The sequence below is a fragment of the Macaca fascicularis genome, chromosome 1, assembly GCF_037993035.2.
Source record: "Macaca fascicularis isolate 582-1 chromosome 1, T2T-MFA8v1.1".
NCBI lineage: Eukaryota > Metazoa > Chordata > Mammalia > Primates > Cercopithecidae > Macaca > Macaca fascicularis.
The window spans coordinates 102453457-102479217 of record NC_088375.1 but is presented as its reverse complement, the minus strand read 5'-3'; the positions used below and the strand labels follow the sequence as shown (position 1 = coordinate 102479217).

Genomic DNA, 25761 nt, shown 5'->3' with positions numbered 1-25761 from the left:
GCAGGCTAGTGCCTGCTCTTGTCATTGGCGGGGCTGGAGCACTGGGCGACCAAGCATGATTTTGCCCCCCACCCCGAGAGCACATCCCCTGAAGTCCTGGAAATTACCCAATCCAATCCACCATGTTGGACACCTGAGCACTCCTGGGTGCTCAAGTTTTGGTATAAACTTCTAGCTGTTACCACCTGTATTAGTCCATTTTCATACTGCTATGAAGAAATACCCAAGTCTGAGTAATTCACAAAGAAAACGGTTTCATGAACTCACAGTTCCACATGGCTAGGGAGGACTCACAATCATGGCAGAAGGTAAAGGAGGAGCACAGTCACATCTTACATGGCAGCAGGCAAGAGAACATGTGCAGGGGCACTGCCCTTTATAAAAAACCATTAGCTCTCACGAGACTTATTCACTATCATAAAAACAGCATGAGAATAAACTGTCTCCATGATTCAATTACCTCCTGCTGGGTCCCTCCCATGACACATGCGGATTATGAGAGCTACCGTTCAAGATGAGATTTTGATGGGGACACAGCCAAACCATATCCCCACCTCAGATGCACCTATCTGAAGGCCTGAAGACTGGCCCACCAAGCCCATCACATTTAGTGCCAACATCAACACACACCATACAGGACCCAGAGAATCATCAAACCACAGCTATTGCCATCACTCACACCATGCCAGCTTCCTGGTGTCCTGAGAACCTCACCACTCACCTAGTCTGCTACTGCCACTGCTGAATACAAATAAGTCACCCGGAGGCCAAAGAATTGGCTTGCCAGTAACTGCTAAGACAGGTGTCAGTATATATCACCCTGGTGCATAAAGATAGGCACTCTCAGCCCACAGCTGCCACCACTGGGGCCTGACAACCAGTCCAACTGGCATCTTGGACTGCAGCACCATTTACCACAGCCTCCATTAATAACCACATCTTAATCCACCAAGGAAATCACAGATTCCACTAACTCTATTTGTAGTCAAAGAAATCATACAAAAACTACACTAATGCAAACACCTGGATTCAAAGCCAAAGTACCCTACCCAGCTAACACCATAGATACATCTTCAGGAAAAAGTCCTCCCCTACAAAAGTAAATTCAAAAATTGAAAGAAGTGATGGTTATATCAGATGAGCAAATATAAATATAAGACAAAAAAAATATGAAAAAGCAAGGAAATATAACACTTCTAAAGAAACATGTTAAATTTCCAGCAATAGATCTTAAATTTTTAAAAATTCAAAATTCAAGAAAAAGAATTAAAAATATTTATTTTCAAAAAGCTCAGTGAAACCAAGAAAATTGTGAACAACAAAATAAAAAGCTACCAAAACAATAAAGGATGTAAATAAGAAATAGGTTGTTTAAAAATAAACCAAATACAAACTCCAGAACTGAAGAATTCATTGAAGAAAATACAAAATACATTTGAAAGTGTCTACAATAGACTAGATCAGGCAGAAGAAAGAACCTCAGAACTTGAAGACAGGTCTTTTAAAAATAATCCAGCCAGACAAAAATAAAGAAATAATTTAAAAAATGAACAAAGCCTTTGTAACATTTGAGATAATATAAAGCAATCAAATATTCAAATTATCAGTGTTTTCAAAGGCAAAGAGGCAATAAAATAATTCAAAAACCTATTTTTACAAATGATAGATAAAATATTTCCTACTTTAGCAAGATATGTAGACATTCAGATATAAGAGGCTCAGTGATCCCTAGCAAGATATAATGGGAAAAGTGCTTCCCCGTGGCACATTATAGTCATATTTTCTAAAGTCAAAGAAAAAAGATGAATCCTAAAAATTGGAAGAGAAAAGCCTCTAGTAATCTATAAAGGAAAATCCATTAGATAAAGAGTGGATTTCTCAGTAGACACCTTATAGGCCAGAAAAGAATAGGATATTTTCAAAGTGTGGAAAGGAAAAAAAAAGCTAACAACAAATAATACTATGTCAAGCAAAATTATCTTTCATAAATTAAGATGAAATAAAGTATTTCCCAGATAAGCAAATGCTGAGGAAAATCATTACATTGAACTAACCCTAAAAGAAATGCTCAAGGAAGTCCTAAATCCAGAAGCAAAAGGACAACATCATGGAAACATCTGAACATATAAAACTCACTAGTAAAGCAATTGCACAAAAGATAAAGAGAAAAGACTCATATGATACCACTACAGAAATCCACCAAATCAAAATGGTAGTCAATATAGGAAAAAGAAAGCAACAAAGAATATAGAAAACAAACAGAAAACAACCAATGATATGACAGCCTCACAATTACTAATAACCTTGAACGTAAAGAGATTGAATTTTCTACTTAAAAATATAGAATGGGTGAATGAATTTAAAAACATGATCAAACTGTATGCTGCTTAGAAAAAACTGGCCTTAAGGAAAAACTTAAGAATAATTTTTTAAAAATCATGAAACAAATGAAAATGGAAGCACAACACACCAAAACCAGTGGGATACAGCAAAAGTAGTGCTAAGAAGGAAGTTTATAGCAATACATGCCTACATCAAAAAAATCGAAAGATAAATTAACAGTCTAACAATGCACCTTAAGGAACTTGAAAAGCAAGAACAATTCAAACTTAAATTTAGCAGAATAAATGAAGGAATAATGATCAGAGCAAAAGTAAATGAAATAGAGACTAAAAAATTACAAGGGTCAACAAAATGAAAATTTAGTTTTCTATGGAGACAAAAAAAATTGATAAACCACTAGCTCAACTAATGAAGAAAAGAAGAGAGAAGACTCCAACAAAATTGGACATTTAAAAGAAGACATTTCAACTGGTAAGACAGAAATTCAAAAGATCATCACACACTATGCTGACATATATGCTGACAAACTGGAAAACCTAAAGGAAATGTATAAATCCTGGAAATATACAACCTCCCAAAGTTGAGTCAGGAAGAAATAGAAAACCTGAACAGTCCAATATCAAGTAGGGAAGGTGAATCAGTTATAAAATTCTCACAACAAAGAAAAGCCCAAGAGCATATATATTCGCAGGTATATTCTACTAAATGTACAAAGAACTAATGCCAATTCTTCTGAAACTATTCTAAAAAATTAAATAGTATGAAATTTTTTTCCAACTCATCTGTGAGGTCAGGATCACCTTGATATTACAACCAGATAAGGACACAACAACAACAACAGCACATCACATGCCAATACCGTGATGAACACAAATGCATAAATGCTCAAGAAAATACTAGCAAATGGAATCTTGGAGCTCATAAGAAATGTATATACAATGATCAACTGATATTTATACTGGGCATGCAAGGATGGTTCATTATATGCAAATCAATAAACATGATACTTCACACTAACGGAATGAAGCATAAAAACCATATGATCATCTCAATAAATGTAGAAAAAGCATTTGCTAACATTCAACATTGCTTTATGATAAAAACTTTTAACAAGCTAGGCATAGGAGCAACATATCCTAAAATAATAAACGTTATATATGATAAACCCATAGCAAACATCATATGAATGAAGAAAATGTGAAAGCCTTTGTTCTAAGATACGAAACAAGGATGCCCACTTTCCCCAAAACTGTTCAACATGACACTGGAAGTTTCAGTCAGAGAAATTAGGAAATAGAAAGAAACCAAGGCATCCAAACTGGAAAAGAGGAAGTCAAATTTTCCCTCTCTGCTGTTAATATAATCTTACATATAGCAAAATCTAAAGACTCCACCAAAAATTACTAGATTTGAATTCAGTAAAGTTGCAGGGTACAAAATCAATGTACAAAATTCAGTAGCATTTCCATATATCAATAATTATCTAGCTGATACAGAAATCAAAAGACAACAACCTTTATAATACCTACCCCCCTCCAAAAAATACAGAAGAATAAATATAACCAAGGAGGTAAAAGATCTCCACAAGGAAAATGATATAACATTGATGAAAGAAATTGAAGATGACACAAACAAATGGCAAAACATCCCATGCTCATGGATGGGAAGAAATAATAGCACAGAACAAGAAAAAAAAAATTCTAAAATTTATATAAAGCCCCAAACGAGCATGAATAGCTAATGCAATTCAGGGCAGAAAGAACAAAGCTGGAGGCATCACATTACCTGACTTCAAAATGTATTACAAGGATATAGTACCCAATACAACATGCTGTTGGTAAAAAAAAAAAAAAAAAAGGCACAAAAACCCATGGAATAGAATAGAAAGTCCAGAAAGAAAGTCACATTCTTAGAGCCAACTGGTCTTCAACAAAGCCAATGAGAACTTACCTTGAAGACAGGACATGTTCTTCAATTTATGGTGCTGGAAAAATTGGATAGCCACATGCAGAAGAATGAAATTAAACCCCTGTTTCTCATCATAAACTCAAAATTGATTAATGACTTAAACATAAGACCTTAAATGATAAAACACTAGAACAAAACCTAGAGAAACATTTCCTGGACATTGGTTTAGGCAAGTAATTTATCACTAGGACATCAGAAGAACAGGTGACAACAACAAAAAAATGGGACCACATTAAACTAAAAAGCTTCTGCATAGTAAAGGAAACAATCAACAAAGCAGAGAGCAATCTATTGAATGGGAGAACATATTTCCAAGCTATTTATCTTGCAGGGAAATTGTATCCAGAATATACAAGCAACTCAACTCAGCAGGAATATAAACCCAAATAATCCCATTAAAAAGTGGGCAAAGAACATGAATAAACATTTTTCAAAAGAAGGTATACAAATGGCTAACAAGTATATGAAAAAATGGTCAACACCAAAAATCATCAGACAAATGCAAATCAAAACCACAATGAGATATCATCTTACCTCAGTCAGAACGGCTGTCATTAAAAATAACATGCTGGTGAGGATATGGAGAAAGTTTCACATATTTGCTAGTGGGAATGTAAACAAGTACAGTCACTATGAAAACAGTATGGAGAGTTCTCAGCTATTTTACCCAGCTATCTCACTACTAGATATCTATATAAGGGAAAAGAAATGGATATATCAAAGGGATAACTACTACACTCACATGTTTATTGTAGTACTATTTACAATAGCAAAGATATGCAATCAAGCTAAGTGTGCATAGATGGGTGAATGCATAAAAAACAAAAATGCGGTAGGTATACACACTGAAACAATATTCAGGCATAAATGGATGCAATCATGCCATGTGCAGCAACATGGATGGAACTAGAGGTGATTATCTTAAGTAAAATAAACCAGACACACAAAAAGTAAATACTGCGTGTTCTCACTTCTATGTGGGAGCTAAAAATTTGATCCTATGGAAGTAGATACTGGAAAGATAGATTAAAAATACTGGGAAGGGTCAGGAGGAAGGGTTGCATGAAGATAATTTTGTTAAATAGCATTAGTCAGGGTTCTCTAGGGGGACAGGATGAATAGGATAGATGTATATATGAAAGGGAGTTTATTAAGAAGTATTGACTCAAACAATCACAAGGCGGAGACCCACAATAGGTCATCTGCAAGCTGAGGAGCAAGGAAGCCAGTCCGAGTCCCAAAACCTCAAAAGTAGGGAAGCTAACAGTGCAGCTTTCGGTCTGTGGCTGAAGGCCTGAGAGCCCCTGGCAAACTAATGGTGCAGGCCCACGAATCCAAAAGCTGGAGAACTTCGAGTGCGATGTTCGAGGTCAGAAAGCATCCAGCACAGGAGAAAGATGGAGGCCAGAAGACAGCCAGTCTAGTCCTTCCACACCCCTCTGCCTTTTATCCTAGCTACACTGGCATCTGATTAGATTGTGCCCATCCACATGGAGGGTGGGTCGGCCTCTTCTAGTCCACTGACTCAAACGTTAATCTCCTTTGGCAACTCCCTCACAGAGACACCCAGGAACAACACTTTGCATCCTTCAATCCAATCAAGTTGACACAATAATAACCATCACCCAGCACAAATACACAGTGAGATGGAGTAAATTCAATGTTTGATATCAGAATAGGGTGACTATGCTTAACAAAAATGTATTGTGCTTGGGTGACAGAAGCTCTGAATACCCTGACTTGATTACTATGCATTATATACATGTAACAAAATATCTCATGTACCCTATACGTTTGTAAAAACAAAAAATAAAAAGATAAAATATTGAAGAAATAATAGCAGAAAACTTCCCGAATTTGGTGGAAAATATTAATTTACTAGTTCAAGGTGTTCCATAAGCCACAAGTAAGAGAAACACATAAGGTACATTTGAGTATATTTTAGTTAAATTTGTTATAGTAAAGAGAAAATATTAAAGCAAAAAGAGAAAAATGACACATCACTTAAGGGTAGAAAAATGATACAATTAATGATAGCATTCTCAACAGAAACTTTTGAAGACAGAGACATTGAAAATGGCATAGAAAGATGAAAGAAGAAAGCCCTGATGACTAGTAATTTTATATCCAGCAAAAGTACATTTTACAAATAAAGAAAAGTGAAGATATTTTCAAATAAATAAAAAGGTAGATAATGTATTGCTAGCAAAACTACACCATAAGAAATACTAAGAGAAATCCTTAAGGCTGAAGGAACTTAAAATCTGATTATACGAGAAAGAATGAAGAGCACTGAAAATGATAAACATTGGTTAAATATAAAAGATTATGCACAAAGGTAATTTTCTCTTAATTTCTTTATGATAGCATATGCCTGTTCAAAAATTACGACGACGTGTCAGTAGGTTTACATAATTGGGACTAAAACATTGCAAATTTTCTACATTTAACTGGAAATAATTCAATGTTAAGTTTAAGTAGATTGTGTTAAAAATACATGCTGTAATTCCTAGACCAACAACTAAAACAACATTGCAAGAAAAATAGTTATAAAATTAATTGTTATTTTATTCCGACATCTAACTCATCTTTTGGATCTTCCTAACCCCACAGCAGGATCCTGGGAAATAGTATGGTGAACAAAAGAAAGGCTTCTTAAGTCTACTTGCCACTGCATCACCAATTGGCTGTGTTATCTTGGGTAAGTTATTTAATATTTTTCATGCCTCAGTTTTCTTATAGGAAAAATAGGAATAATACTACTACTTATATATTTTATTAAATTCATATAATGAATTAGTCGATATCTGGTGATGAATACATGTTGCCAATTACCATTGTTGTTTCTATTAAATCAGTCAATGAGTGAAGATGTATGTTGAAGGTGCAACTATTTACACGATTAGTATATCAGAGACACATGCATTTTAAGAGTGACAAGTCAGATTAACCTAGTTGTAGGTAGACTTTTGGGACATTTTAAGGTTTCAGAACAATCTGAAGGTAGAAATATCACCTTCAGATTGTGAAGATTATATCAGATTATATCACATATATCACATGTCTGGTTGCAGGTATTGCAGCATAGTTGAAACAAAGGAAGAAGATGAAAATAAGGTAAAGTGGCTTTTAAAATGATGCATCTGAGTAAAAAATTGAATAGACAAATGAGGATGCAGGAATAGATTGACTCTGAAAGAGATCAGAATTTTCTTCAGAATGACTTTAAAACCAGACACATATCCAAAGTAGTTATATCAAGCTCTTGAGACAACAGTGGGGAACAGCTGAATTCTTGTTTCATTTTTAAATTATACATCTTATGGTATAAATGTATAAGCATAAGTCCTTAGTTCTGTAATTTTGGACTGGTTATTTGAAGTCTATTAAGCTCAGTTATACTTCTATAAAGTGTAACTATTAACACTATGTCACTAGGCTGCTGTAAATTTTAAAAGAGATTTATCTTGTGAAAAAAATTAATGTAATATTTAGCACATGGTACCATATTTATTATTTAAATCATGATCCTAGTATCTCTTGTTCACATTCCCCTTTCTGCTTTCCCCAAAAGGGTATTCCCAACTAATGACACAAAAACACAATTAGATGCGCTTCCTGAGACAGCACCCATTGGGACTAGGGAGTCCTCCGAGAAAGAAGCTGTTTGGATGGAAGAAGATATTATTTACCACCTGGAACTAGGGGTGTGGAAGAAGGTTTCTTGGTATCATTTGGAGACATCACACTGCTCAGAATAGGAGATTCCAAAATGCATCTCAGGTCTTTCTCCTGTGGGCTAGCCTGCTGGGAGGCAGTCTAGTGCATGGCAACTAAAAGGCAGGACTTGCTTTATGAGCCTCTTCAGGTCAGTGTGAGCCTGTTCAGGCGAGGGGAGAATCATCCCTTGACTTATGCTTTGGTTTAGAGTAGAGTTTTTGGAGGCAGCAGTACCTGATTTTGGGCTGAGAGATGCCTGCTGCACAACCTGCCTCGAGCTCTGGCTTTTTCTTCAGTGCTCAACATAGATTCCCAGGTAAAAGGAGCCTGCCCTACTCTGCCCAAGGAATTTGGAAAGGGTAAAATGGCATGGAAGAGGGGTTGTATAGATACAGTGATTATTGTTGAACAAGCTATTTCTTATTCTATGTTCATATTAGTGTGTGTTCCATAGTCTCTAAAGAGAGTCATCATTGCGTGGGGAAAATAAGGATAGGTTAAGACTCACCATACCTGTTTTCTAATCCTGGTTCTGTGTGACTTCAAGGAAGTCACTTCACCTCTCTTAGTCTTTGTACCTGATCTATAAAACAAAATCCATTAAGATCAAGTCTCCCCACCTACCCACAAAGTTCTTACAAGCAATACGGGTGTTTCCATATGTGTATTTTCACATGACAGTGTAGGTATAAAGACAATATAAACGTATATGTTGTGTGTGTATCTTTATATGTGATGTGTGTATCTATGAATTTGCACACTCTAAATACATATGTATTTGTAATGTGTGTGCATGTCTGATATATTCGTGGATATGGTCATTAATAGCAAATGTACAATTTATAGTTTTGAATGTGTAAAATATGCATAATTATGTGTAAATGCTATAAAGCATATATACACCTGCATGTATGTAGTCATATGTATGTTTGTGTACAAATATGTGCATATGAATGTCTGTGATTGTGTATCTGTGTATATGTATATGTACATACAGTCATATGAGAATGGACCCATACATTTGTGTCTAACAAATACTTTTTTGAAGTTTGAGTAGAGTCTAAATCAGAGCTTCCTTTTTAAGTTACAACGGGAACAAGAGAAAAAGAATCCATATCATCCACCTTTTAAAGAAGCCAGGTACCTACTAGCAAGGTGGAAGAAATCATCAAATCTATCAGGGATATATCTCTCAGAATGGGGCAAACCAATGTAACCTCCTGGAGGGATTTTGTCTTCCTGGGCTTCTCCGGTTCTGGGGAGTTGCAACACCTTCTCTTTGCCTTGTTCCTCTCTCTGTATCTCGTCACTCTGACCAGCAATGTCTTCATTATCATAGCCATTCGGCTGGATAGCCATCTGCACACTCCCATGTACCTCTTCCTTGTCTTCCTATCCTTCTCCGAGACCTGCTACACTTTGGGCATCATCCCTAGGATGCTCTTTGGCCTGGCTATGGGGGACCAGGCTATCTCCTATGTGGGCTGTGCTGCCCAGATGTTCTTTTCTGCCTCATGGGCCTGTACTAACTGCTTCCTTCTGGCTGCCATGGGCTTTGACAGATATGTGGCCATCTGTGCCCCACTGCACTATGCCAGCCGCATGAATCCTAACCTCTGTGCCCAGCTGGTTGTTACTTCCTTCCTGATTGGATACCTCTTTGGACTGGGAATGACACTAGTTATTTTCCACCTCTCATTCTGCAGCTCCCATGAAATCCAGCACTTTTTTTGTGACACACCGCCAGTGCTGAGCCTAGCCTGTGGGGATACAGGCCTGAGTGAGCTGGGGATCCTCATCCTCAGTCTTCTGGTCCTCTTGGTCTCCTTCTTCTTCATCACCATCTCCTACACCTACATCTTGGTGGCAATACTGAAGATCCCCTCTGCAGAGGGGCAGAAGAAGGCCTTCTCCATTTGTGCCTCGCACCTCACAGTGGTCATTATTCACTACGGCTGTGCCTCCTTCATGTACTTGAGGCCCAAAGCCAGCTACTCTCTTGAGAGAGATCAGCTTATTGCCATGACCTATACTGTAGTGACTCCACTCCTTAACCCCATTGTTTATAGTCTAAGGAATAGGGCTGTACAGACTGCTCTGAGGAATGCTTTCAGAGGGAGATTGCTGGGTAAAAAATGAAGGTTACACCAATAGGACACTTTCTTCTGTGTAGGCTGGGCATAGACCAAGAACCCAAGCCAAAGGGCCAGGTATTCAAGTCCTCAGGCCAAAGCTTTCCTACCCCCAATCATCTGGAAAAGCCTTATCCTGCCTCTTGCCCTTCCCCCCGACTGCTTGGAAATGCAAAGGCGGTGCTTCCTGCCTGCTCACTGTGCACAACTCAAAATGAGCCCAAAATCTGAATTTTAACTTTCAGCCTCTTAGATGCCACCCCTAGTTACTGAAACCCATTAAGAATTAAAAAATTTAATTAAGGTAATCAAGAATTTTTTAATCGAGCTGAACAAAAGTTTGGAGTGTTCAAGTTCAAGGCAGGGCTGGCAGGAGCCTATCAGGGATACTGTAGAGATTTCTAAAATCATTACATAATTAGACTATTTGACCTGTAATGTTCTTCCAAGATTGGAAACCTGGTGAATATCAGCTTGACAGGTTAGTTTAAAGCTTTGTTAATGAACAGGTGGGTCATTTTTACTCCCACTGGGTGTCTTTCATCTTTTTATGCTTTTACTATTTTTTTAATTGCAACTTTTATTTCATATACAGTGGGGCACATGTGCTTATAGGTTCATCATTGTGCTATTGACAGTAGCAAAAACATGGAATCATCTTTTTATATAGTTGTCCTTCCTATCTCTGACTCTATTACTTTGCCCTTTTTGTTTTAATTGATTTTCCAAGCTGGGTGGATTCTATTTCAGAAAATATATTTACTTCCTTTTTTTTGGTAATTGTTAACGCTCTCTGATAGCTTCAGAATCTTGCATGTTAAAGACCCTTCTCATTTGGGTCACTCACCAAACTGGAGACTGTTCTTTTGAATCTATTGCAAAACTATCTATTCTGCCTATTTCACTTTCCACATATAATATGGTTATATATAGTGGCAGATATTATTTGAGAAAGTATCATGAACTCACAAGACCGTCAAGCAGGAGTTTGAATCCAAACTCTTCAACTTACTAGCTGTGTGACTCTAGGTAAGTTATTTAACATTTTTCAGCTTCAGAGTTCTTATCTTTAAAATGGTTATAACTTCAGTTTTGTGTTGGTGGCTAAACAGGATCATACATACAAAGAATTTAGCACAACCCTTGGATCATAGTGATCTTCCAATAAATTCCAGTTGCTACTATTAAAATGTGAGAAGGAAAAAGATACTGCCTTTTAGTTCAGGTAGAGTTTACTCTAGGTAGAGGATCAGAGAAGACTTCATGTCTTAAATAGTATTTGAACTTGTTCCCTAAGGATGGATGAGCTTTGAATGCACTGATGGGGGGAAGTACATTATCAGAAGAGAGAACATAAAAGCCAAAGGCTTGATGGTAAGACAATATAGGCCCGTTTCAGAGTGTGTGAGTTATTCAGAGGGGCTGGAAACACCTCACAAATGATGTTGAGAAGTTAGTTTGAGTCAAGGCTTACTTGTTGAAAGAATTTGAATACCTTGCTTCAGACATGGTCTTTTTGTCTATAGGAGATAAGGCACAATAAAACGTTGAACAGAGAGTGGATCTGGGAAGGGATTTAGGAAGATGAATCTAGCAGCCGAGGGGATGATAGATTTCAGCAGAGAGAAACCAGAGGCAAGGAGATCAGCAAGAAATCCATGGATATCAGGTTAAAGAAAGGCAAAGAGGCTTGAATATGGATAGTGACATTCAGAGACTGAAGGAAATCACAAACATGAGATTTTGAGAAGGTAGAATTCATAGGATTTGGCAGTAAGAGAGAAGTGAGGCATGGCTTGAGAGACGAGGAAAGAACTTAGGCTGAGAAGATATTTTTCAGACAGCAATCCATATTTTTCTATGCTCTCAGGAAAGAAACACATCCTCTAGTTGGAATTTGATGAAAACTGAATTTGAGAGGAAGGAAGTTAGATCTCAGAGAACAGGATGAAGACAAGTAGATGAGTTAGTCAGATAGCCAAAAGGGCCTCATCAGGGAGAAGGTCATCTACTCTAGAGTTCTCCATATAGGGAGAAGTAATCTCTCATTGCACTGAGGCCATGTGAGCAAATTCATTTCACCAATTCATTCAGTCTGCCCAGCATAACATTGCCTAAATGCATAGTGACCAAAGGTTAGTAAGGATGTTTCAAGTATTGCTAAGTAATACTTAATGGTCTAACTTCCACATGTAGTAGTCTTAAGTATGGAAGGGTATAAAATCACTTGGAGGGATTTTTCAAAATAGGTGTTTCTGGAATCTATCTCTATTTGTTTCTACCTTGAAACAATTGATCTGGGATAGGGAAAACATAATAGTCTTCAAAATCTCGTTTGGTGATTCAAATTTCCTCCCTTGATTAAGTATGTGACTATGTGCTTAAAAAGGGTAAACTCTTCTTCTGGGTACACACATTTGACCCACTAAAATGACTAATACTTTGATCTAGGTCTTGAAAATTTTTGGCAGGGTTAGCATTGGGGGAATGGAACCACATCCACTTTGGCTTGTGATTATTTTCAGCACGAATAGTTTTAGACTATCCATACATGATAAGTGTGATATTAAACGATGCTAATTTTTGATGGCCTATATCTTTTCCAACTGTACTATTTTTGGTAACTCATAATTAGACAATTTAGACATTTGTGAACATTAATTTTGAAAATACTTTCAGCTTGTTATATTCCATAGTCTTTGACAATTTAAGAAAAGAGTCACTAAAATACCTGTATGTTGTTAGTATCAACGATAACATTTTAGCTTTAACGATTTTTTTGTTTAAAAAAAGGCTCTTATGACAGGATTTGTCCTGCACAGATTCATTTCTATGCAGAGGAAGGGACTGAGACTTAAGATGGTAATCAAAGGGCAACATTAATGGATTGGTAATTGGGGACTATTTGTGCAGAATGCTAGCAGTTTTATACACAGCAAATAAGTGATCTAAGAATTCTCACCAGCTAATGACACCATTACCTTTTATAAATCAAATCAGAATGTCGGCATGTAAACCTGTCCAGACTAAACCTGGCCTGAAAATTTATGAAGATATTATCACCTCTTCTTTTTTTTAATTAATTCTTAATTTTATAAATAATTCTATTAACTTACTTTAATTGGATATTGAAGTATTATTTTTGTTACATTAAAACTTAAGAGAAAATACGGGTGCTTGGAGGACAAGAGAAAGCCCTGCTATGCTGGAATTTTGTCATTCTGAGAGTAATGACAGCTACCATAATTTTGAATTATGGAAAAAATAGTTAAGAAGGAAACAGGTGTTATGTTGATCTGTGTGTTGTTTCATTGTACAAACTAAAATATTCATGTTCTCCAGAATATCAAATATCTTTATTTTCAAATTTAAATTTAAACACATTCCAAAGTTTAAAAAAATTGTTTGCAAATTGCCTTGGATTTTATTTATTTACTATACCATGGCCCTTCTTTACAGTAAAATTAGCTGCCCACTCTTATATAAGTACAGTTCTCAGAAATATAGAAGCTCAACATTTCACTTAACTTTGCCCCAAAAATATTGTTAAAAAGAATTACTATATAATAGGAATAAAGCATAATGATAAAGACATGCAAAACAGAACAAATAAAAAATAGAAACTTTGACACGCCTCAGCAGTGACTAGTTGCATACAAAATAGCATCCACTCCTCCAACTCTATTAACCTTTCTATCTCCCACCCTTGAGATTTTTTAAGATCCTGCAATAAATGTAATATGCACACAAACACAAGCACACACACACACGAGGCCATCTTTTATCTTCCACATTTGCCTGTACTGTTCACCCCCCAGTAAATTTCCCACAACACTAAGATTTTCTATGATCCACGAGGAGCTGCTTATGAGTTGCCAAAATAGGAATTGGTGAAGCCAGCGTAGTCATAGCCAGAGAGATGGCTTCGACCCTGTGGGTCCATATATTGCTGCATATGTGTGGCACAGAATGACACTTGCTCTGGGGTAAGGGCCTGAAAAGTATAAAAAGAGAAAAATACGGTTATAGGGATTCAAAATAGCTGGTTCCTTGGGGCTTCCCATATTATGCCCTAAATGCAGGAGATGGAGAGTCTCTGGAAGATGCAAGCACTGTTTCTATTACACACAATTTTTTTCTCATAAATGTATAACATCTAATGAGTAACTTAACTTTTAATCTCAGCCCTTTCTTGAAAAAGAGCTTACTTACTTTGATTATTCTGTAAATCTCATTCCCTAAAGTTGTTTTATTAAATAGAGGGAGTTATATGCCTAACAACATTTGTTGACCACTTGATCTATTTCATCCTCCTGGCTGCTTTGAGATGTGGGGACTAGCATGTTTTATGAGTAAGGTAAAATACTCAAGAAGGTAGAATAACTCACCAGTGGTCACACTGCCAGAAAGTGGCAGAGCTGGGACTTGAACTTATGATCCTCTTATGCCAAAGAGTTCCTCTATTGGCTGTGCTGTTTAACTACCAAGTAGATCCCTAAAGATTCCAATAAGTTAGCACGTGGGTGGGTGGATGGTGGGTTCCAGATATTGTCTGAAAGACCACATCATTTTCTTTTTGTAACAGCTTTGTTGAGTTATGATTGATAAAGAATTGTACCTTTAATGTGTACAGTTTGATGAGTTTAGACGATTGGATGAGTTTGTGCAAAATGATACCATTGTGTATGTGACCCTTTGTAATCCGGTTTCTGCTTAATTGTTTTCCCTTTCACTTCCTGTTACCGTCTTCCTACTTTGGGTATTAGGAAAACGTACTTTTTCAAGTTCCTTTGCACACACACTTGCCTTTGCCTGAAACACTTAAGCTTTCCTTTGGTCACTTGATGAGTTCCTGCATGTCCTTCAACACTCACCCTGTGTTAATCATAGATGATACCTTCCCTGATGCAAGTATTTTAAGGAGAGGAATGAAGAAAGCTCTTGGAATCAGAGAGAAGAGAGATTACTTCTGGTTGTAATAAAATCCCCCACATCTTTGTTCCCATGACAGATGTGTTTGCTTCTGTCACAGTGTTTTTAACTTGTAAAGTTCTGTCTTCTCCACTACACCTGAGTCTAGGGACTATGTCTTACTAAACTGCACTCCTCATGCCTGGAACACAGTAAGCATTCAATAAATGCTCTTTGAATTAACGAGCAAAAAAGAGAAATATCCTTAAAAACCGAGTTGCAGATTTTGAATGGACTCTCATATTCAATAGAGAACCACAGTACATTTTTGAGTTGGGTCAAGACAAATTGAAGGGGTGACCAAACCAAATGACATCTTGTGCAAGGGGAGGTCTGAAAAAAAAAAAAAAGTGGGTGGGTTTTTTCAAAGTAGGCCACCGGGCCTGAGATGACCAAAATTCAAATTAGGATGACAGTGTAATAGTGGAAGCAACCAGAATCAGACCTGCTTCATGTCTTCTTTGGTAATATATGACTTGCCCTCCGCCAGGGCTTGGAAAGCATTCTCTATTTCATTGCTGGACTTGATGTTTTCTGACTCCTTGTGAATCAGGAAAGCGGTATAGTCCTCCAGTGAGACGTAGCCCTTCCTGTGGGAGAAATGGATCAGGAGCTGAGCCTTCTCAAGGCAGAGAAGGAAGGCCTCTTTTATATCCTACTCAGTGTTGTGGAAACAGAGGAAAGCCAGATTCTCCAAGTGCCTCTTCCAGCTAAGCTTTCTGGGATGAGATGGGTTATGCTCTCCATTTTGGCTCCCCTTCATCACAATTTTACAGCCAAATATACACTGTTTACTAAGCTCCAGACTCTGTTTCAACATGGGTCATTCAGCCTGATTCTCGGTGAATTTTGAAATTTTCCATCAGCACCTCAAATAATTTCTGCTTCTTCGGTTTTTAGTATTAGCAAGAATTAGTCCCTAACAGTACCTTGATCTCTTGATGATCTAACACACTCCCATAAGCACATGACAACCCCAACCCCATGTGTTGGTCTCTGAATCACCTATGTCTCCTTAAAATCTCACATACATGAAGGGATTCTTCTCTCTAGTCTCATCCATAAAAGCAACTGAAATTCATAGATTGAACATAAATCATGAATTGGAGAAATTGTAAAGCTAGTCCTTGAGTTAAAGTTAGCACAATTTACTGCTGAGCTAATCTTGAAAGGGCACCAAGAGCTGCCTAATTCATTTATGGTTGCCTATTTCTTCCTATTTTCAGATGAGTTAATTTCATGTTTTATGGATCATTTTACTCTCTGTGCTTCTCCCTCCAAACCCCCATCCCTGCTGTGGTCTGATCCCCTAGTCTTGTTCCTACCTCCCTGGATCCACAGCATCCAGGAACTTCTTAAACTCGGGCTCATGTTCATCCTCCTCCACCATGGGCAAATAGTAATTGAGTCCTCTCAGGCAGGACAGGAACTCTTTGTGAGTCAAGTGCCCTGTCAAATTCTCATCAAAGTGTCTAAAGAATAAAAAAAGAAAAAAGTTTTTTTGTCAAGCTCAATAGAAAAACCAAGTGAGAACAGAAAGGAATATGTCTTATTGTGTCAGCTGAAGCTTTATTGACCTGTCATAAAGCTATCAGAGGACTGAATAGAAAGCCTGTCTGTGTCCTGTACATTTTTTTTAACCTAATGGATAGAAAGAAAAGCACAAAATGTTGAGAATGAAGAAACATATTTTTTGAAGTCTGAAAATCTCACAGAAAGCCATGACTGGAGCTAATGAGCATATCTAGGTCTTCCTTTAAGATTCCATCAAGCCTCATAGAGTGAGAGAAACATTATTTGTAGCCTCATTCTGAATAGTCTGAAAAACAAAGAAGCAGTTAACTATGAAATTATACTCACTTATATATTGTACTAAACTCCTTCAGAGTCTCTTCACTCACACCTATCATGTCCCTGAAAGAAAAAACAAAAACATGAGTTTACCCTGTATATAAAACACAGGGTAGAAGAACACAAGCCACATGGAAGAGAGAGAAATTTGAATGGACAATTTGCTATTTGAGTCATCTAGTTCAAGAGTTGGCAAACTGTAGTCCGTGGGCGAAATCTGGGCTGTCACCTGTTTTTGTACAGTCCAGGAGCCAAGAGTAGCTTTTACATTGTCATATGGTTGAAGATAATCAAAAGAATAAAATTTTTTGAAACATGAAAATTACATAAAATTTAAATTTCAATGTCCATATACAAAGCTTTATTGGAACATGGCCATGGTCATTCACTTATCACAGCTGCTTTTTTCACTGTAACAGCAGAGTCAAGGAGTTACAGCAGAAAATATATGAGCCTCACAAAGTCTAAATTATTTATTATCAGGCCATTTACAGAAAAAGTTTGCCAATCCTTATCTAGATGAAAATGTTGCCAAAATGCTATTGAGACCTGCAGCTGCTTTGATATGATGAATTTATCTAGAAAATAATGAGTTTCCACCCTTCTGCTCTATTTGGCCATGCTTTAAATGTTTCTTTTGTTTTAGACATTACATTTTAGATAAAATTCTATGAAAGGGAATGGTTTCCTAAGAGATCACATAAGATGGTGAAAGAACTCTGAGAAATTGGGTATAAAAGTCAGTTGTTGTCCAAATGAGTGATGAGTAGGCTCAGGTGGATGGAGAGCACTGTCTTTTATTTCATGATGGATTTCAGTATAAAGAGAAATAGTCATTCTGTGGGGCAGTAAAGACCCAGAACATTGGTACTCTGAAGCAACTCTTTTATCTGGTGCACTAAACTCTAGCCCTTAGTTAAGGTCCTAACACCTAACATCACCTGCACCCCTCCCTGCTGTGGTGCGTTCCCTCAATACTTGGCCTGGATCTGTTGCTCCAGGTTGTGTTGCATCCGCAACCCAAGCTGGTACAGCTGGTCCCACTGCTGGGCCAATCCAATGGTGCTGTATTTGATATCAAGGATCAAAGCATCTTCCATGTTGTCCCCCAGGTCCTCAATCTTGGTTAGTTGACGCTTCATTGCCTGGATCTCCTTCTGTTTTCTCTGGAAAAATGACGGAGAAGAGAGACAGTCAGTCGTCCACGTTGCCAGCTCAAAACCTAGAGGTGAAAGAGGAGATAACTGGCTGATTTTGTTTTCAGGGATTTTCTTGTTGTCTGTGAAAAAATGAACTACTCAGGAAAATCACTTCACTTCTGTAGCCCTCATTTATAAAATAATGGGAAGTTTAGGTGAATAAAACCTGTCATTCTCGTATTCAGTAATATATAAATCTAAGAGTTAGTAGTTATACATACACACACATACTGTTCACTCCTGGGCCGCCTTCGTCAACTTGGGATGATGTTCATGGGCTGCTCCTGCCACGCAGACATGTTACATGCCAAATTTCTGGATCTTGCCCATGCTTTCTCAATGAGGGAATATTACTCCCCACAGAGGGCAAGTGTGAATTGATTCTGATGATTGTGGAGTGCAGTGAAAACAATCTGGGATATGACAAAGCTTGTAGCCCTTCAAAGGTCAAATTTTCCTGACATCTTTTTTTTAAGTTTTAATTATATATAATAGATGTACATATTTCAGAGTATACATGACAATTTAATATGTTCATATAATTTGTAAAGATCAAATCAGTGTATGTTGGATGTCTATTACCTTAAACATTTGTCTTTTCTTTATGCTAGAAACATTCAAATTATTTTCTTCTAGCTATTTTAAACTATACAAGATATTATTGTAAACTATGGTCACCCTACTGATCTATCAATTACTAGTCTTATTTCTTCTATCAAACTGTATATTTATACCCAATAATCAACCTCTCTTCATTCCTCTGTGTCCCCCTACCATTCCTATCCTCTAGTAACCTCCAATATACTCTCCTCATGAGATCCATTTTATTTAGCTCCCACTTATGAGTGAGAGCATGCAATATTTGTCTTACTGTGCTTGGCTTATTTCATTTAATATAATGACATTCATTTCCTTCCATGTTACTGAAAATATCAGAATTTCATTTTTTAATGGACAAATAATATTCCATTGTGTATACCATATTTTCTTTATCAGTTAATCCATTGATGGGCAGTTAGGTTGATTCCATATTTTGGCTATTGTGAATAGTCTCCCTGTTATCTCCTGTCATAAACATAGGAGTGCAGATATTTTTTTGATATATTAATTTCCCTTCGTTTAGATATATACCCAATAATGGGATATGGTCTTTCTCTTTTTAATTTTTTTGAGGAATTTCCATAGTGTTTTCCATAGTGGCTACACTATTTCCACTTTCTCTACATCTTCACCAGCATCCATTATTTCTTGTCTTTTTGATAAAATAAAAGGAACTCATCAAGTGACCAAAGGAAAGCCTAAGTGTTTCAGGCAAAGGCAAGTGTGTGTGCAAAGGAACTTGAAAAAACTGTTTTCCTAATACCTAACGCATAAAGTAGGAAGACAGTAACAGGAAGTGAAAGGGAAAACAATTAAGCAGAAACCAGATTACAAAGGGTCACATACACGATGGTATTATTTTGCACAAACTCATCCAATTGTCTAAACTCATCAAACTGTCCACATTAAAGGTGCAATTCTTTATCAATCATACCTCGACAAACTCACTTTAACTCAGGTGAGTTGACAGTCAGAACTACCTGACATTGTATTCTTTAGTATTTCATTATTTTGTTAGAAAAATAATTAAATATAATTAGTTTTTTTTCTGCTGCAAGAATGATAGTAAAAAAAAAATGTTGAGAAATGCTGTTCTAACCCATTACTTTGCTCAATTGTCAAGAGATTATTAGATTCAGTTGTATCATCTTACTACATCATATAATATCAGAAATTTGCCAGTGTTAGGCACTTTTACATTTGCTCCTTTACTTGATCATTATGTTCTAAATCCTTTGTAGCCACAAAACATGAACCCATCCAGTTACTGTTCCCAAAGCCTCTCCCACTCTGGGCAGATCAGAGTCTCCCATGAAATTCTTTCCTCAGGGCAAACAGTGAGTCTACAATGGATACTAACTCTATTGTATAGATGCAGAGATTGAAATTCAGAGATTTAAGTAGATTGAGGTTTATATTCATGATGTGGTGGCCTATGGTTAAAATGGACTTTAGGTGATACATACCTAAAAGTATCTCCTGGGCTGCCCTTAAGTGATTATTTTTACACTCTTTATAATTTTGACAATATCTTCAGCTAGTGAAAAAACAATACTTACTTTATTTGCTTCCAGCTGGGATTCCAGAGTTCCTGTTTCCTTGAGCAATGATCTAGTTAAGAACCAAAGGAAAACATTATGTATCACATCACAGGTCAATATTTCATACATTCATACCAACTCAAAGCTCCTCTGTTTCAACTTCTTCAAGGTTATGTGGCTTCCATGAAGCAAAGTTTCACAGAGCCAAATTTTCACAACCTTGCCAGACTGATGAGAAGGGAAGACTTTCCCTAGTTGTTCTCTGACTAGGAGAAGGCTTTCATGTACCCCTCTTAATTATTCTTCTTAAATATACACTTAAGCAATGTAGGCAAGATTCCATCTAGTAAAGTATAAGGGTAGAATGAAATATAATGAGCTTTTCCTTCTCACGCCACATTTTTATTTCCATACTACCAGATTACAATGGAATGAAGATGCCTCAGCACTAAGTCCTTCTTAATGAATTCTTCCAGAATAATATAATAAAACAAACATGATGATAACATAAAATACTGACCCATCCAGAAAGTAAGCCCTGGACATGGAGGTCCGGAACAGGAATCACATGAGAGAAAAGGGAGATGATATGTTAAAATGGATTACTTTAACGATCTCATTTCCTCAGATTTATGAAACATTTTAAATCTTTTGTTGCCACAAAACATGAACCTGTCCACCCACTGGTTCCCAAGGCCTCTCCCACTCTGAGAAGAACAGTCTCCCATAAAGCTCCTTGCTTCGGGACAAGGAGCACCAATATTTTTTTTTTTTTTTTTTTTTTTTTTAGGAGCACCAATGTTAAGGAATATGCTTGGTATTGGACACACACAGCCAGGATGTGATGAAGTCATCCAGGAAAGAGTAAGAGAAAGGTGTTCTGTGTCTTCTCTGCCTTCTGTCAGAGGGTTTAGACATGGTATAGGATTTCTTTTTGTTCATTTGTCATTGTCAGTGAGTATGTAGAAAAGTGTATATTATGAATTGTCTAAACCACATTAACTCTCAGAAGACCACAGTTTTGACCCACCTACTGGATACCATCTACCAACTTTGACCATGTATTCTAACATATTACATCTTCTAAGTCTCCTTTTTCTGATCATTTACCCCAGAAGATGTGACGTACGTTATCTTCAGGTGCAGAACAGTTTGCTACTAATAAGTACAATGAACATAAATTATCTCACTTGATTCTCATTAGAACTTTAGTAGGTGCACAACAGAATGGCTTCATAGGAGGTATTCATAGAAGGGTCCGCTTCTGGTTGTGCCAGTAAATACATTTGTGACCTTGAGCAAGTAAATTTATCTACTTGAACTTTCCACACTTGGAAACAGAGCTAATAAGATCTGCTCTGTACACTTTTCAAGGTTGCTCTGACAGTTAGGTGAGGTAATGGATATGGAAGTACTCTGTAAAGTGCAATGTGGCATGCAAACCTAAGAAATTGTTATTATTTTGGACTGAAATTACAGGCAACAGAAAGAAAGGTGAGAGTATCAAGGAGAGAATACAGAAGTGTACAAAATAAGCAGAAGGATGAAATTGTCATTTCTTGTTTTACCAAGGATTGATTCAGAAAACAGTCAACTCCAAATATAAAGCATAGGCAAGATATGGTGATTTTAGGGCAGAATACATGCTGTCAGAGTCTCTCCTCTTCCCTTCAAACACATATTTCATCCCTAATGCAAATGGAGGAGGTGTAAGGGTCATGGTTTGGGATGTAGCACAGCACACCTGGTTTCCAGGATCCACTGAAGGAAGGCACTGGCATTCTGTTCAAACTCCTGACACATCTCAAAATTCTTGACCTGTCTTGCCTCTTCCTTTTGCAGCTCCTGCTCCCGTTCCTAAAACCCCAAATCACAGACAACGTGACTGACACTGAAGGCCTTTATTTGCCATAAGAGAATTGGTTTGTAGGCTCAGCTGCACATCTTTCCTCTCTCAAGTCTATCATATCTTCCAGAGATATGTGCCTGTGTGCTCATATTTTATGCAGTCCACCTCTGTTACCTCTAAAATGTAAAGATAGCTCATGTATTTCCCAAAAGGACTTGCAGGCTCCTCTAAGGCCAAGTCCTGTAATAAGTATGCTAGTAATAAAGGCAAGCCTCCCCTCTTTGTAATTTTTTTGGGGAAATTTAATTTAAATGAACACAAAAGCAGCCTTAAGGGCTTGCTACCCTGAGAAACAACAGTTACTATCTAAAAATGGTGACATTATGGTTAGTGTCCTATTATACATTTTATGTTTTAGTAATGAACATTATTATACACAGACAAAAGTTAAAAATATATATGTAGCAAGGCACTTTTGGAGGTGTATCTAAAAAAGAAAATGCCCTGAGTGAGGGGGATATGTCAACTCTGAATACATGTACAAGCCTCATGAACTTTTCATAGCTCATCATTAGAACTATGTCTCGGGGCTTCTGTTTGCTTCTCAGAATCATTGTTCAACACTCAGAAGTAGGAAACTGCCCAAATTATGGGGCATAGGGTATACCTATTGTAAACATGCTTTCCAGTTTTTCTTAGACTGTCATGTTTCATGCCTGCTCTCCCAGTATAACTATTAATAGTGTTCCTTCTATCTCAAAAGTCTCTTTACTTGGATAATAAAGTGGTTATGTTCACTGTAGCCAAAGGAAGTTTCTGCCGTGTCCCAGGTTACCTCGATGATGTCAGATAGGTGCTTCCAGGTCCTTTCCAGCACCTCCACTGTTAACCAGGTATAAGGGCTAGAAGGCACACCTAAGGCCTTAATCTGCTGGTCTAGCTCCTGCAAACATTTAAAGTCTCCTTGAGCCCCAGCCAAGGAGGCTAAGAAGTCCTCGTGGTCTTTCTGCAGCTGCCGAATTTCAGTCAGGGAGACACAGTGCACAGGCTCTGACAAGTTTTCTTCCGCCTTTTCACACCAGTTGTTGAAAGCTGAAGCCTTATGTGCAAATTCCATGAACAGGTCCTCAGCCTGCAGAGAGCAAAAAAAAGACACTACCATCTTTCCTGATAAAGCCTCTCAGCAGAAGACAAGATTGAGGATAAAAATAATGCCTGTCTTTAAATATCTGCAGGGCCAGCAATCTAAAAGGGCAGAGCTAAAACCAATAGGGACTGTGTACTTTCATGATTGAACATGTGAGTTAGTGGAACGAGCCTTGGTTCTGGCGTTTTCTCATTGTGTGGAACTGTTTAAGTCTTCCATCATTTACAAAGGAGGGAGGTCGAATGATTTCTGAAATTATTTCAGTTTTAAAATTCCAAAAGTAGCAAAGGTAGTTTCCAATTATATGATTTCTTATTCTAAAGTCTATGCTCCAGTTCTGCCTGGCAGGAAGTAAACATGAAAAAAAAAAAAAAAAAAAAAAAAAGGCATTGAATGAATGGATGAAATGATGATTGAATAAACAAACCAAGAAAATCTGTTATCTCCTTTATCTACTTTATCTTTCTATCGTACAAGCTTCTGTAGACCGCACTGAGCTGACTTCTCTTTGACAAGCCTAGGTCATTCTCCTACCTTCCTTTTAAACCTTGTTCAGGCCTCATTTCATGCCCGAAACCTTTCAAACCACTGCTTGAACTCATTTTCTACCCTCTAACCTGAATCCTTAGCACAAATATATGTATTATTGTATTACTGTCTGGCATTATCCAAATGCTCTGACTAGCTCCGAATTTTCTGTATTACTGAATGACAGAAAAAGCATGATTTTTTTCAAACAGCAAGTGATCAAAAATACTTTCCTACTTAAAATACTTCACAGATTTTGGGTCAGCACATTGTACTGCTAAAGAGGTTTGTCTTGAGCAAACATAAAAATGAATTTTTCATTCCCAAATACAAGAATTAACATGGCACAAGTATACATATGTAACAAACCTGCACGTTATGCACGTGTACCCTAGAACTTAAAGTATAATAAAAATAAAAAAATTAAAAATTAAAAAATTTTAAAAAATGAAAAAAATAAAAAAATAAAAAAATAATAAAAAAATAAGAAGAAAACTGGCCCAAATGGAGGGAGGATTTCAAAGGTATTAAACCATTACATCTGACCCTGTATTCATTTCAGCAATCTATATGCCAAAATAGATCAATACAGAGAAAATTAACATGACCTCTACACGAAAAGGACACAGAAACCTATAAAGTATTTCATATCGTTTTCATAATATTATAGATTGAGTGAATACTTTATAAATATTTTGTAATCAGAAAATAAAATAAAACTCCTTGCAGTTTGAATTTTTTTTTAAAAAAAGATTAAAAATATGAAGGAGCTTCCTATGTAGAATGCACATATATGTGTAAAATTGCCCACTTAATTGATTTAATTTTTCACCTAAGATTTATTTGATGTAGGCCTGTGTTTTTCAAAAGTGTAGAAATTAACTAAGAATCTAACTTGACTTTTACTCTTGTGTTATTTCCTAAATTCCTTAACTCCTTGACTTAATTCACTACCAAGTACAATGATTCTAAGGGTCTAGGAGTGCTCAGTAATTCCACTGACCATTCTGATTTCCTTTTATTTATTTATTTATTTATTCATTCATTTTTTCAAATGGAGTCTTGCTCTGTCGCCCAGGCTGGAGTATAGTGGCCGCAATCTGGGCTCACTGCAAGCTCCATCTCCTGGGTTCACGCCATTCTCCTACCTCAGCCTCCTGAGTAGCTGGGACTACAGGCGCCTGCCACCATGCCCGGCTAATTTTTTGTATTTTTAGTAGAGATGGGGCTTAATGGTGTTAGCCAGGATGATCTCAATCTCCTAACCTCGTGATCCGCTCTCCTCAGCCTCTCAAAGTGCTGGGATTATAGGTGTGAGCCACCATGCCTGGCCTCCTTCTAGTATTGATATTTTTATGATCAATATCCAATGCCTTAGCAGCCAATATTTGAAGGAACATTTTGATTACATATTTATATGGAACTTAGGGGTCTATATCGCACTTTTGATTCATTATCTTTTTTAATAGTAATAACAGAAAGGCAGAATAGAATGGTGATACTACTCTATTTTCTAAATGGGGATATCAAGGTTTAGGGATATTAAGTGACTTTTACAAGGTCTTCAACCTAGGAAAGCTTGATATAAGGTGAGAACATGTTTTATGACAACTTGTCCAGTGCTCCTTTTATTTGGGTTAGGAAAAGCACAGGGACAAACTTGACTTTTGCCTGACAGTTTTAATTCTACCTTATACAAAGACCTCCCATCCTCTTGTTCCATCTACCTCTTCCACTATATTTGCTTGGTTTCCATCTCAAGTTGGTGATGCAACTAATCAGTCATGCTAAAAAAAAATTTTTAAGCTTCTTTTCAATCTACTTTTTGCTCAGTAAGAATGTCTTCCTGACATCTTTCAATGCAATAAAAGGTTTATGTATTATCCAAACAGAGTTTCCAATGTCTATTTCT

At 37.0% G+C, this 25761-nt stretch overlaps 3 protein-coding genes across 3 annotated transcripts in view; 1 reads left to right on the top strand and 2 right to left on the bottom strand.

Moving 5' to 3' along the window:
- Positions 1 to 8065: 8065 nt before the first annotated feature.
- Positions 8066 to 15279, top strand: OR10Z1 (olfactory receptor family 10 subfamily Z member 1). The gene is made up of 2 exons (XM_065544051.1): positions 8066 to 8199; positions 9116 to 15279. The coding sequence occupies exon 2, from the start codon at positions 9229 to 9231 to the stop codon at positions 10168 to 10170; it is 942 nt and encodes a 313-aa protein (XP_065400123.1). The 5' UTR covers positions 8066 to 8199; positions 9116 to 9228; the 3' UTR covers positions 10171 to 15279.
- Positions 13498 to 16630, bottom strand: LOC135970630 (spectrin alpha chain, erythrocytic 1-like). Its single transcript, XM_065544054.2, has 3 exons — positions 16460 to 16630; positions 15580 to 15724; positions 13498 to 14157 (listed from the first exon to the last, which is right to left on the bottom strand). The coding sequence occupies exons 1-3, from the start codon at positions 16522 to 16524 to the stop codon at positions 14029 to 14031; spliced, it is 339 nt and encodes a 112-aa protein (XP_065400126.1). The 5' UTR covers positions 16525 to 16630; the 3' UTR covers positions 13498 to 14028.
- A 1202-nt stretch (positions 16631 to 17832) lies between these two features.
- The window catches only part of SPTA1 (spectrin alpha, erythrocytic 1), a 71859-nt gene continuing 63930 nt past the window's right edge, over positions 17833 to 25761 (bottom strand). Inside the window, exons 44-48 of the mRNA XM_065544046.2 lie at positions 23010 to 23306; positions 22070 to 22182; positions 20846 to 20863; positions 20344 to 20395; positions 17833 to 18151 (exon numbers count right to left, since the gene is read on the bottom strand). Coding sequence (XP_065400118.1) covers positions 17957 to 18151; positions 20344 to 20395; positions 20846 to 20863; positions 22070 to 22182; positions 23010 to 23306 — 675 coding nt within the window. The 3' untranslated portion in view covers positions 17833 to 17956. The remainder of the gene's footprint in view (positions 18152 to 20343; positions 20396 to 20845; positions 20864 to 22069; positions 22183 to 23009; positions 23307 to 25761) is intronic.

Excerpts from the sequence above, each read along its gene's own strand:
- OR10Z1 (XM_065544051.1), top strand. The coding sequence starts at position 9,229 with ATGGGGCAAACCAATGTAACCTCCTGGAGGGATTTTGTCTTCCTGGGC.
- LOC135970630 (XM_065544054.2), bottom strand. The coding sequence starts at position 16,524 with ATGGTGGAGGAGGATGAACATGAGCCCGAGTTTAAGAAGTTCCTGGAT. Across the intron at positions 15,725-16,459 it reads GATGCTGTGGATCCAGGGAG|GAAGGGCTACGTCTCACTGG; the intron begins GTAGGAACAAGA and ends TTTCTCCCACAG. Across the intron at positions 14,158-15,579 it reads CCAAAGAAGACATGAAGCAG|GCCCTTACCCCAGAGCAAGT; the intron begins GTCTGATTCTGG and ends TATACTTTTCAG.